A 14,554-nucleotide genomic window follows, 5' to 3' on the forward strand; every position below is an offset into this window, starting at 1 on the left:
TTTTATGTGCTATTGATAATTGTAATAAAAGCCTAAAATCCTTGCATTAAATAACAATTAACAGTTATACACCTACTGAAATTTGCATTTAGTTTTAAAGTGAAATTGTGTTGTATAACATTTCTAGGCTTATTCCCTGGATTCCAGTGGGCAGTATATTACTGATTGGTCCCTGCATGGCTTTACTGCCAAGTAAGGGAATCACGGGTGAATCCATGCCATACATTAGAAAGATGCGAAACTACAAAATTATCACATCATCGAGTCTGACCAACTGATGAAAAAGCTAGAACCCCAGATGTTCCATCCAAGAAAGATGAAGCAATGGTCGCAATTGTTGCCAGGGGCACGGTTTTCACAGGGGTTTCATCTTAAGTGGCCTGTAGTCAGGCTCTCAATCCTATATGTCCATAAGAAATAGGAATAACAATAGACCATTCGGTCCCTCAAGCCTTCTGTGCCATTCAATAGAATCATGGCTAATCCGACTAATAACTCACATCCACTTCCTGCGGTATCTCCATAACTCTTGATTCCTCTACTCTTCAGGAATCTATTCTTCTCAGCCTTAAATATACACAAGGACTCTGCCCCAACAGGCATCTGTGGCAAGAACTTCCAAAGACTTACAACCCTCTGAGTGAATAAATTCCTCCTCACCTCATTCTGAAATTGGCAGCCCTTTATTTTGAAGAGCTGCAGGGCCAAATACCTTGTAGATTGAAGAACATAAGAAAGTAGCAGCTGGTAGTTGAAGGCAAGATTAAAAAGAGAGGGAGCTTCAAGAAGGAGGCGCTCACCTGCCAATTTTTTAAGTTTGAAATTAAGAAATAGATCAATCACTGGTGGGCAGGAATGGGATTAATAATGAGAAGGCTACTGGCAGTGCAGCCAGTGAAGGCCTTCAATCATTCTTAGAGTGCTCATCCTCCAGTCTGCTGTGGGGACACCAACTCCAGGCACCTAAACTAGCCACTGTCATCTAGAGGAAGTGGAAGCAGACTGGAAAATCCCAGACATCTTTCATTGGTCTTTCTATTACTGAAAAGGGAAGACTCTGAAAGCAGTAATGAACATGGGAAGACTTCAAAGGTGTAACTGAATTTTTAAAAGGAAGATTTGAAGATAGGCCATCTGCTAGATTTCAAAACTCTTCCAGAATAAAACAACTGGAAAAGGACAACATTCGAGAGGCAGATAACAAAGACCTCAGAAGACTTTGATAACAAAGTGATAGTGCAGAAAGACTCCAAAAGGCATAAAAAAGAACCTTGGAAGACATTGAATCATAACAATGAACTAGGAAATCTCTGGAGAGGATAAACATAATTGGAATGTCTCAGCAGTAAGAAGGAAAACCCAAAATATTCACCTGGGTCAGTCAGATGCAGCAGAATTTCAGGTTGGTAGGTCAGATAGACCATTTGATAATGTGGAAGGAAAACTGTAAGGCCAAAAGTGGGAGCACTGGAGGCAGCCATTTTAGCACTTGATGTGGGAGAAGTTAGTTCAGTACTGGTAATTGGCTTGCAGTGGTTGAAGTCTGTGTAAGTCAGATCAGCAAACATAAAACTCCAAGGTCTAATAGACATGGACCTTCACATTGATTTGTAAATAACCATGGAGAACAAAACATCATTGAGACATTATTTGCACACAGAAATCAGAATACCTCATTTTGAGCTGGAATGCATGTTTTAATCTAGTTCTGTTTGAGAGAATTGATGCAATACTTCAGAATGAACTCAGGAGACAATTTCACTAAGAATTTCAAAAACTAGTCAAGTGTTTAGGTTATTGAAGTAGGAGTTTCATGGTATACAACAAGAACATGCTAAACTAATCAGCTTTTACACTCCCAGGAAGTTTCCTCATTGTTTGTTAGGAACTGATTGAAAGAGGAGTCACATGTCCCAAAAAAAACATAAGAATAGGAGTAGGCCATTCAGCTCCTGAAGCCTGTTCCATCATTCAAAGAAACCATGACTGATCTATGGCCTAACTCTACATAACTGCCTTTGGCCCAAATTCATGAATACCTTTGCTTATCAAATTATTATCTACCTCAGATTTAAAATTAATAACTGATCTTGTATCAATTGCTGTTTGAAGAGAGTTCGAAATCTCTACCACTCTTTGTACAGAAGTGCTTCCTAACATCTCTCCTGAATGGGCGAAATTGAGGACTCCAGATGCTGGAGATTAGAGTCGAAAGTGTAGTGCTGGGAAAACACAGCAGGTCAGACAGCATCATAGAGAGGGAGAATTGAAGAGCTTTTGCCTGAAACATTGATTCTCCTGCTCCTTGGATGCTGCCTGACCCGTCGTGCTTTACCAGCACCACATTCTCGACACTGTTTATCTTGCCCTCCTTGCATTCAAGTTGATGCTATGGTTCTTGGATCAAAATCTAATTGTCATTTTAATTCATTTGCATCTCTTCTTTAATGTATGGTCTGCATTCTTTATTGATTTTAATGCGTGCCTGATCTGCTGGGTGGGGGAGGGGGTTAGATCCTTCTTCATTTTACCTTATCAAACATTTGGTAAATACTTTTGTTTTCCTTTCAGGATTCAGGACACTGATTATACCAAGCCTCATAGGAGGTCCCTAAAGGCAGATAATTGAATGTAGTCAGTATTTTGAATGCTTTGTCAAGCTTTAGTTGATTTTTTAAAAAATGGATTTTCTTTACTCCTTGGTATAACTGAGTGAGTACCACACACAATCTCAGTGCTACATTGTCTTAGGAACAATTACTAGTCCTGAGCACCAGTAAGTTTACAAAAATGGATAAACTGGATATCAGGGGTTAAGCTATGTGGAGGGATTATACAAATTAGGCCTGTTTTCTTATTATTATCTTTTTCTTATCCCAGATCCAACCTGTCTTTCTCCCTCAAAACACTTTCCAGCAAAGACTGAAAAATGAAAATCAGAGTCTAGGAAATTCTCCCCTTAACCTTATCTCTTCTGAGTAGTTCCCTAGGAACTCTAAGTTATTAACATGCAATCAGAGACACAATTGACAGGTTTAAAGTTGGCTTAGTTCTAATTAGACTTAGAGCTGGTAACACAAGACCACTGACAAAACATCTGTTCTGTGTGGTTAGACTTTCAATGATCAGACAATTGTAAATGAAAGTTTGAATTTAACTCTTCAATAAATAAATTTTGCTTGTGTGGCTTGTATGTTGGAGGATTACATGCAAAATGTTCCCTGTATTTTTTAAGAATGTAAATGCAAGATCAAGATTTTCTCCTTAGCCAAAAGTTCCTGAGTAATTTACACTCACTGGAAACAGCAAACCTAATGGATTTTATATGGATCTTCTATTGGCCTTAAAGTAATCAAATTTATGCTTCATTGAGCAATCTAAATTTGATGAAATGTCTGTTTGGTGCAGCATTGGTGGATGTAGGGGTGGAAGATGGTGCAATATGCATATTTTGGGGGTGGTGGACTGAAGGTAGTGGGGCGCAGGATGGCAGGGTATTAACTTAAAAATGTTTTAAATGTTTTGGCTCTTTCCACCAGCTGCATCAGATGTCATGAAACATTCATCAATACCACACACTCTTGTGATTGCCAGTCAAACATTCTGGTAAGAAAATGTTATTCTGAAATTATCTCACAACTATGCTGTAACTACTAGGGGTAAAAGGTTTGCTCCTCATTTCTCAAAATGTGCACCAATGTATGGATTGGAAATCCACTTAATAGCAATGTTATTTTGTCAAATGTGCAAACATATGCTTGATAATGTTACACTGTATCGGCAGGAGAAAGTGAGGACTGCAGATGCTGAAGATCAGAGCTGAAAATGTGTTGCTGGAAAAGCGCAGCAGGTCAGGCAACATCCAAGGGGCAGGAGAATCGACGTTTCGGGCATGAGCCTGAAGAAGGGCTCATGTCCAAAACGTCGATTCTCCTGCTCTTTGGATGATGCCTGAACTGCTGCGCTTTTCCAGCAACACATTTTCAACACTGTATCGGCATACAAGTATTTAAAATCTTTTTTTTTGTTCCACTCTAATATCATTGTTTTAAAATTTCAGGATAAGATTATTTAAAATAATATGCTCAAGGGAGGAACAAACCTGAGGGGGAACTACAGTTAACTGATCTATTACCAACATTACTTCTGTTTGTTTCTAGACTGGAGGATTGTGTTTTCATGCTGATCCAAAAACTTTGACTTCTTCAGTTATTACAAATATTATCTATAGAAAGGTGAGCATTACAAGACTTAACAGTGGTGCCGGAAGCAAATGAATAGTCTCAGCCTAATTTCTGTAACATTGCAACTGTACATTTAGGTATGGAGAAGAGCTTATATCTTTTAGCAATAATTGTGGAAAACATATTATTGATATTAATGCAAATCAGGATATCTGAATGTATTTTTCTGTGCATGAATATCAGGAGTGGCAATTTTATAATTTTAATGATAGAACGATTTTTAAAAATTCAAATAATCATCATTTGTGGATAACTCAATGTCCATGTACCATCCATTCTTAACTAAAAATGTTAAAGGTAGTACCAAGCATAAAAAAAAGCATAAAATCATGCAAAGACTTATCATAGGTATGAAAATTGGACAGAATATAAAAACATATATAAATAAAATAAATATATGCAAAACAAAAATGACCAAAAGAAGCAGGAAGTTATGTAATGAGAGAAAGCTAGACAAAAATATGAATATAAACATTAAACGTGTTATCAATATTTTAAAAGGAAAAGCATTAATAAAGTGAACGTTGAACCTATAAAATATGAGTATCGAGAATAGATAATAGAAAAGAAAGAGATTTGAACGGAGCAGGTGTTTGACTGCTTTTCTCTATAGAGATGAGTGACATCAACAGAAGCAGCTAAATCTGGGGATGTCTGGGATACAGAAACTCAGAGACATTACAATCTCCAGAAACTCAGTGGTACTGAATAAATTGTTGGAACTGTTGCTGACAAGCACTGTAGGATTTAAAGGAAGTGGCTAATGAGGTAGTTCATGCATTGTTTTAAGTTTTCCAAAATGTCCTTAATTTCAGGAAGATCCCATCAGATTTGAAGATAAAAAATGAAACTTCTTTATTCATGGAAACATAGAACAATAGATAGGTTACAGCAAAGGTTGGTGTTCAGCCTGTACCAGTACTTGCACTGGCTGAATAAATTAACAGGCATTCCACTCCTACTTTCTAACACCTCGTCTATGTGCGTTAGAACATGTTGCACTTATGCTACAGATCCAGCTTCCTTTTATATAGATTGAGGGTGTCCACTTCAAGGACCAAACTGGGTACCAAATTCTGGAGACCCACTACCCAGCGAGTCAAAAAGGTTTTGCAAAAGTCCCCTCTCGTTCTTCCCCTAATCACTTGAATCTGTACCTCTAATAACTGACCTCTGCAGGTGGCAGATCTTGCCTGTCCACTCTATCCAAATAGGCGAAAGTGCATACTGCAGATGCTGGAGATTCGAGTCAAGATTAGAATAGTTCTGGAAAAGCACAGCAGGTCAGGCCGCATCCGAGGAGCAGGAAAATTAATGTTTCGAGCAATTATGTCACCTCTGAGCTTCCTCTGTTTTCAGGAAAACAACCTTGGCCTATCTAATCGCTTCTCTCAGCTGCAGCTTTCAAGCCCCAGATAATATTTTTGTAAATCTCACTGCACCCTCTCAGAGCAATTATATCCCTTCCTGTAAATATGGTGACTTGAACTGTATACAAAATTCCAACACTAACCAATGTCTTGTATTGTTCCAGCATTACTTGGTACTTTTGTATTCAGTACCTGACAAATGAAGCAGAGCATTACATATGCCTTCTTTATCACTTTGCCTAAATGTTCATCCACCTTCAGGAACCAGTGGAAATGTACTCCAGATCTGTAACTTCCTCTGCCCTTCTCAGTCCTTGATTATTATGATTATTCCTTGTTTTGTTTGTTCTCACCAAATGCATAAGCGTACACTTTCCAGATTAAAATCCATTTACCACTTTTCCACCCACTCAACCAAGCTATTGATATCATCTTGCAGTCATCAGACACCGTCTTCACGATCAATCACCTAGCCAAATTTTATGTTGTCTGTAAATTTCCCCATCATGGCTCTGACATTTAAGTCTAAATAATGAAAATATAATAACAAGAGACCCAATACTGAACCCTGTGGAGCACTATTGGAAACTGCTTTTCATTCACAAATGTCAGCTGTCAATCATTACCCTTTGTCTCCTTTCACTGAACTAATTTTGGATTAGCGCATCACATTCCTCTGTGTCCTATGGGATTTAATTTTTCTGACCAGTCTGTCATGTGGGACCTTGTGAAATGCCTTTCTAAGAACAATATAGACAACATCCATTGCTCTGCATTCAAAAATTCTCCTGTAACTCCCTAAAAAACATTCTACTGAGTTTATAAGACATGACCTTCCTTTAAAGAAATGATGTTGATTGTCCCTAATTAATATATGCCTTTTCAAGTTACTGATAATCCTTTCTCTCAGTATTTATTCAAATTTTTTGCTCATTAATCACCTATAATTATTCAGCTGATCACTTGCACCCTTTCTTGGTTAGTAGTGCAATGTCTGCAAACCTTTAATACTCTGGTATTTCAGCTCTCTCTAGTGCAAATTGGAAAATGATTCTTAAAGAACGAGCTATTTCCTGGCAATATCTGTGGAGAGAAAGCAGAATTAATGTTTTGAGTCTGGTTATTCTTCTTCAGAACCCATTTGCAATGTTAACTCTGCTTTCTTTCCACAGGTGCTATCAGACTTGCAGAGTTTTCCCAATTATTTCTGTTTTTGTTTCCACAACAGTTTTTTTTTATGTTGTATTTCCTCCTCGGCTTCTTTTAAGAGCCTGGATACTATTCATCCAGCCTTCATCATTTATCCACCTTGAAGAAAGCCAATCCATCCAATACTTGCACACTCCATGAGAAATGCAGGTAAAGGCTGGGTCTGGTTGAGATGAAGTTTGGAGGGTCACTGTGGACTTGATGAGCTGAATGGCCTGCTTCCACACTGTACATCTCTATGATCTATGATCTATTAAGATTGATATCTACAAAATAGTCACCCATTGTACCTTCATCCGCTTAGAGTCATAGAGATGTACAGTATGGAAACAGACCCTTCGGTCCAACCCGTCCATGCCTACCAGATGTCCCAACCCAATCTACTCCCACCTGCCACACCCGGCCCGTATTCTTCCAAACCCTTCCTATTCATATAACCATCCAAATGCCTTTTAAATGTTGCAATTGTACCACTCTCCATCACTTCCTCTGGCAGCTCATTCCATACACGAACCACCCTCTGTGTGAAAAAATTGCCCCTTAGGTTTCTTTTATAGCTTTCCCCTCTCACCCTAAACCTATGCCCTCCAGTTCTGGACTCTCCGACCACAAGGAAATGACTTTGTCTACTTATCCTATCCATGCCCCTCATGATTTTGTAATCCTCTCTAAGGTCACCCCTCAACCTCCGACGCTCCAGTGAAATCAGCCCCAGCCTGTTCAGCTCTCCCTATAACTCAAATCCTCCAACCCTGGTAACATCCTTGTAAATCTTTTCTGAACCCTTTCAAGTTTCACAACATCTTTCCGACAGGAAAGAGACCAGAATTGCACACAATATTCCAACAGTGGCCTAACCAATGTCCTGTACAGCCGCAACATGACCTCCCAACTCCTGTACTCAATACTCCGACCAATAAAGGAAAGTATACCAACCGCCTTCTCACTATCCTATCTACCTTTAAAGAAGCTATGAACCTGCACTCCAAGATCTCTTTGTTCAGCAACACTCCCTAGGACCTTTATGTGTATAAGTCCTGCTAAGATTTGCTTTCCCAAAATGCAGCATCTCGCATTTATCTGCATTAAACTCCATCTGCCACTTCTCAGCCCACTGGCCCATCTGGTCCAGATCCTGTTGTAATCTGAGGTAACCCTCTTCGTTGCCCACTACATCTCCAATTTTGATGTCAGCTGCAAACTTACTAACTGTACCTCTTATGCTCACATCCAAATCATTTATGTAAATGACAAAAAGTATTGGACCCAGCACCAATCTTTGTGGCACTCCACTAGTCACAGGCTTCCAATCTAAAAAACAATCCTCCACCACCACCCTGTGTCTTCTACCTTTGAGTCAGTTCTGTATCCAAATGGCTAAGTCTCCCTTTATTCCGTGAGATCTAATCTTGCTAAACAGTCTCCCATGAGGAACCTTGTCGAACACCTTACTGAAGTCCATATAGATCATATCTACCGCTCTGTCCTCATCAATCCTCTTTGTTACTTCTTCAAAAAACTCAATCAAGTTTGTGAGACATGATTTCCCACGCACAAAGCCATGTTGACTATCCCAAATCAATCCTTTCCTTTCCAAATACATGTACATCCTGTCCCTCAGGATTCCCTCCAACATTCCCCCTACCACCACACCCACTCCAGTTACTGACTACACCCCCTCCCAGCTCCACGCCTACACCGGGTCGTAGCTCCCAGCCCTGCCGAGTTTTCACCATATCCCCCTGAGGTTGAATGATCAGTCCTCAGCAAAGGCCTCACCTTTATCCCCCTCCGCCCACACATCAATGAATTTAATACACACCGTGACGTCGAACACTTCTTCCGCCGCCTCCTCCTCTGAGCTTACTTTTCCAATCAGGACTCCCGTCCACCTTCAGAAGACCCCTTTTCCCGCCTCCAGCACACTCCATTCACCTGAACATCCCGCGCTGGCCTATTACACACCGTCGATCTCTTCATTTCCAACTGCTGCCGAGACATTAACTGCCTCAACCTGTCTACCCCCCTCCCCCACTTCAACCTCTCACCCTCACAACGCACAGCCTTCCACTCCCTCTGCTCCAAACCCAACCTCGCCATCAAACCAGCAGATAAAGGGAGTGCAGTGGCAGTTTGGTGCACTGACCTTTACACTGCTGAAGCCAGACGCCAACTCAAAGACACCTCCTCCTATCGCCCCCCTCGACCATGACCCCACCCCCCCCATCACCATACCATCATTCCCCAGACCATACAGAACCTCATCACCTCAGGAGATCTCCCACCTACAGCTTCCAACCTCATAGTCCAGGAACCCCGCACTGCCCGGTCTACCTCCTTCCCAAGATCCACAAGCCTGACCACCCTGGCCGACCCATTATTTCAGCATGATACTGCCCCACTGAACTCATCTTTACCTACCTCAACACTGTCCTATCCCCCCTAGTCCAGGAACTCCCCACATATGTTCGAGACACCACCCACGCCCTCCATCTTCGCCAAGACTTCCGTTTCCCCGGCCCCCAATGCCTCATCTTCACCATGGATATCCAATCCTTCTATACCTCCATCTGCCATGACCAGGGCCTCCAAGCCCTCCATTCCTTCCTCTCCCGACATTCCCAATAGTACCCTTCCACTGACACTCTCATTCATTTGGCTGAACTGGTCCTCACCCTTAACAATTTCTCCTTCGAATCCTCCCACTTCCTCCAGACCAAAGGGGTAGCCATGGACACCCGTATAGGCCCCAGCTATGCCTGTCTCTTTGTTGGCTATGTAGAACAGTCCATCTTCCATAGTTACACCGGCACCATTCCCCACCTCTTCCTACGCTACATTGATGACTGCATTGGCGCCACCTCATGCTCCTGCACAATTCATCGACTTCACCAACACATTCCACCCTGGCCTCTCCATCTCCATTAATGACGACCGACTTGACACTGACATTTTTTACAAACCCACCGACTCCCACAGCTACCTGATTACACCTCTTCCCACCGTACCTCCTGCAAAAATGCCATCCCGTATTCCCAATTCCTCCGCCTCCGCCGTATCTGTTCCCAGGAGGACCAGTTCCACCACAGAACACTCCAGATGACCTCCTTCTTTAGAGACTACAATTTCCCTTCCCACGTGGTTAAAGATGCCCTCCAACGCATCTCGTCCACATCCCGCACCTCCACCTCAGACCCCAACCCTCCAACTGTAACAAGGACAGAACCCGCTGATGCTCACCTTCCACCCTACCAACCTTCGCATAAACCACATCATCCGACGACATTTCTGCTGCCTCCAAACAGACCCCACCACCAGGGATATATTTCCCTCCCCACCCCTTTCTGCTTTCCGCAAAGACTGTTCCCTCCGTGACTACTTGGTCAGGTCCACGCCCCCCAACAACCCACCCTCCCTTCTGGCACCTTCCCCTGCCACTGCAGAAATTGTAAAACCTGTGCCCACACCTCCTCCCTCACCTCTATCCAAGGCCCCAAAGGAGCCTTCCACATTCATCAATATCATTTATTGTATCCGTTGCTCCCGATGCGGTCTCCTCTACATTGGGGAGACTGGATGCCTCCTAGCAGAGCGCTTTAGGGAACATCTCCGGGATACCCGCATCAATCAACCCCACCGCCCTGTGGCCCAACATTTCAGCTCCCCCTCCCACTCTGCTGAGGACATGTAGGTCCTGGGCCTCCTTCACCGCCGCTCCCTCACCACCCGACGCCTGGAGGAAGAACACCTCACCTTCTGCCTGGGAACACTTCAATCCCAGGGCATCAATGTGGACATTTACCAGTTTCCTCATTTCCCCTTCCCCCACCTCACCCCAGTTACAACCTTCCATCTCAGCACCGTTCCCATGACCTGTACTACCTGCCTATCTTCCTTTCCACCTATCCACTCCACCCTCTTCTCTGACATATCACCTTCATTCCCACCCCCATTCACCCATCGTACTCTTTGCTACTTTCCCCTACCCTCCTCTCTGACCTATCACCTCCATACCCACCCCCATTCACAAATTGTACTCTATGCTACTTTCTCCCCACCCCACCCTCCTCTCATTTACCTCTCCACCCTGCAGGCACCCTGCCTCTAATCCTGATGAAGAGTTTTTGCCCGTAACGTTGATTTTCCTGCTCCTCAGATGCTGCCTGACCTGCTGTGCTTTTCCAGCACTACTCTAATCTAGATTTTGAAAGTTCTTGCCTAATACCGTCAAAATTAGCCTTTCTCCAATTTAGAACTTCAACTTTTAGATCTAGTCTATCCTTTTCCATCACTATTTTAAATCTAATGGAATTATGGTCATTGGCCCCAAAGTGCTCCCCCACTGACACCTCAGTCACCTGCCCTGCCTTATTTCCCAAGAGTAGGTCAAGTTTTGCACCTTCTCTAGTAGGTACATCCACATATTGAATCAGAAAATTTTCTTGTACACACTTAACAAATTCCTCTCCATCTAAACCCTTAAAATTATGGCAGTCCCAGTCTATGTTTGGAAAGTTCAAACCCGCTACCATAACCACCCTATTATTCTTACAGATAGCTGAGATCTCCCAACTAGTTTGTTTCTCAATTTCCCTCTGACTATTAGGGGGTCTATAATACAATCCCAATCAGGTTATCATCCCTTTCTTATTTCTCAGTTCCACCCAAATAACTTCCCTGGATGTATTTCCAGGAATATCCTCCCTCAGCACAGCTGTAATGCTGCCCCTTATCAAAAACGCCACTCCCCCTCCTCTCTTGCCTCCCTTCCTGTAGCATTTGTATCCTGGAACATTAAGCTACAAGTCCTGCCCATCCCTGAATTATGTTTCTGTAATTGTTATGATATCCCAGTCCCATGTTCCTAACCATGCCCTGAATTCATCTGCCTTCCCCATTGGGCCCCTTGCATTGAAATAAATGCAATTTAATGTATTAGTCCTACCTTGTCCCTGCCTGCCCTGACAATTTGACTTGCTTCTGTTCTCAACTGTACTAGTCTCGATTGATCTCTTTCCTCACTATCTCCCTGGGTACCCTCCCACCTTACTAGTTTAAATGCTCCCGAGCAGTTCCAGCAAATTTCCCTGCCAGTATATTAGTCCCCTTCCAATTTAGGTGCAATGCCTCCTTCTTGTACAGGTCACTTCTACCCCAAAAGAGATTTCAATGATCCAAAAATGTGAATCCTTCTCCCATACACCAGCTCCTCAGCCATGCATTCATCTGCTATATCCTCCTATTCCTTCCCTCACTAGCTCGTGGCACCGGGAGTATTCCAGATATTACTACTCTCAAGGACTTCCTTTTTAATTCCCGCCTAACTCTCTGTAATCACTCTCTTCAGACTCTCAACCTTTTCCCTTCCTATGTCGTTAATTCCAATGTGGACAACGACCTCTTGCTGGCCCCTCTCCCCCTTGAGAAAATTCTGCACCCTCTCTGAGACATCCTTGATCCTGGCACCATTCTGATTTTTCAGTGCTGGCAATAGAAATGTCTGTCTGTACCTCAGACTAGAGAATCCCTGAACACAATTGATCTCTTGGAACCCAGTGTACCCCTCGTTGCATTAGAGCCAGTCTCAATACCAGAAACCTTGCTGTTCGTGCTACGTTCCCCTGAGAATCCATCACCCCCTCCATTTTCCAAAACAGCATACTTGTTTGAAATGGGTATAGCCACAGAAGGCTCTTGCACTAGGTGCCTCCCTCTTTAACCTTTCCTGGAGTTAACCTATCTATGTGACTCTATCTGAGACTTTTCCCCTTCCTATAACTGCCATCCATCACATACTGTTGCTGTTGCAAATTCCTCATTGCTTCTAACTGTCTCTCCAACTAATCCATTCGATCTGATAAGATTCGCAACCAACAGCATTTATTGCAGATATAATCCGCAGTAACCCTTAAACTATCTTTAAACTCCCACATCTGACAAGAAACACATATCACTCTACTAAAGGCCATTTTTGCTTCTTCACAATCTACATGCCCAGAAAATAACACCATCTTATTCCTCTACAAAACACTGCCCCAGGTTAAATGAATAATTATGGCTTATATATCAAGAGACATATCTCAAAAAACATATAATCAAGAAAGAACTCACTCTACTCACTACTGCAGACTTTCTATTGGCCACTTAAAACAATTAACTTATCTGATTCTGTGCTGTGAACTTCGCCCAAACAGTTCCTCCAAGATCAGTTGTGAATTTCACTGTTTTTTAATTTTCCTAGATGCACTCCGATGTCCAACGATACATGAATTCAAAGAGCAAAGGCAGTAATTGTGCAGGTTCACTGCTGTGCCAGTTTCTTCCTCTCTCTCTCTCTCTCTCTATCTCTCTTCTGCACTGACCTCACCATGTGCTTCCTTTGTCTGTTCTTCTCCCTTTTAAAACTGCTTTTGACATTTTTTTCCCAAAGTTCCAAAGCAATGCAACAGCATATAAAACAGTAATTGCTGCTCCTGGAATTCAAGGAAATCACCTCCAGCACTTAAAATATCTCAAAAAAAGGAGCAGCTGTTACAGCCAGAAATTTTTCCCATCCTCCATCTTGGATTACCCACTTGCCAAACTTAATTTCCTAAGACTAATTTTAAAATTGCATCCTCTCTCATTGGGCTTGTGAATGTAGTTCAAGCATTTTGTGCCCTCTGTCTCTTTCACACTGTATCTGATATTTCGGTAATTGAAGCTGGCAACTTTTAGAATCATATAATCATAAAGTAGAGAATCCCATCTAGTTTGCACTGATCAAAACTACTCTAAATCTACACTAGTACTTTCCAGCATTTGGCCTGTAGCCTTGAATGTTATGACATTTCAAGTCCTCATCTAAGTACATTTTGTGAAGTTTTCTGCCTCAACTATCCAACCAATTCATGCTTTCCAGATTCCCATCAGTGTCTTGGTGAAATGGTTTTCCTCCCATTCCCTCTAATCCTTCTGCCTTTCACCTTAAAATTATGGCCCCTGATCATGTCTCTCATAATGAGCAGGGTGGATAGAAAGCAGCTGTCCCTTAGTCAAAATATACTGGCACGGATAGAGGATTGGTTGACTGGTAGAAGGCCGAGAGTGGGATAAATATGTCTTTTTGAAGGTGGCAGCCGGTGACTAGTGGAATTCTGCAGGGGTCAGTGTTGGGACCACAACTATTCACGTTGTACATTAATGATCTGGATGAAGGAACTGAGAACGTTATTGCTAAATTTGTAGATGACACAAAGATTGATGAAGGGACAAGTAGTTTTGAGGAAGCAGGAGGTTTCAGAAGGATTTGCTTGGGCCAGGAGAGTGGGCAAAGGATTGGCAATTGAAGTACCATGTGGGGAAGTGTGAGGTTATGCACTTTGGGAGGAAGAATAGAAGTGTAGACAATTTCTAAATGGGAAAAATCTTCAGAAATCTGAAGCACAAATGGACTTAGGAGTACTAATTCAGAATTCTCTTAAGATTAACATGTAGATTCAGTTGACATTTGGAGAGGCAAATGGATTGTTAGCATTCATTTCAAAAGGATGAGAATATAGGAACAGAAATGTAGTGCTGAGGCTGTTTGAAACTCTGGTCAGTTTATATTTGGAATATTGTGAGCAATTTTGGGCCCCGTACCTATGGAGGGATGCGCTTGTGTTGGAGTAGGTCCAGAGGAGGTTTACAGAAATTATCCTGGAGATGAAGGGCTTGTCATATGAGGAGTTAAAGACTCGGGGTCGATAC

At 42.3% G+C, this 14,554-nt stretch overlaps 1 protein-coding gene across 1 annotated transcript in view; it reads left to right on the forward strand.

Moving 5' to 3' along the window:
• Positions 1-14,554, forward strand: part of tmem67 (transmembrane protein 67) — a 171,691-nt gene that overhangs the window by 17,249 nt on the left and 139,888 nt on the right. The window contains exons 3-5 of the mRNA XM_060824041.1: positions 128-192; positions 3,540-3,606; positions 4,161-4,235. Of these exons, the coding sequence (XP_060680024.1) occupies positions 128-192; positions 3,540-3,606; positions 4,161-4,235 (207 nt within the window). The remainder of the gene's footprint in view (positions 1-127; positions 193-3,539; positions 3,607-4,160; positions 4,236-14,554) is intronic.

This window comes from Hemiscyllium ocellatum, chromosome 4 (assembly GCF_020745735.1).
Source record: "Hemiscyllium ocellatum isolate sHemOce1 chromosome 4, sHemOce1.pat.X.cur, whole genome shotgun sequence".
Classification (NCBI taxonomy): Eukaryota; Metazoa; Chordata; class Chondrichthyes; order Orectolobiformes; family Hemiscylliidae; genus Hemiscyllium; species Hemiscyllium ocellatum.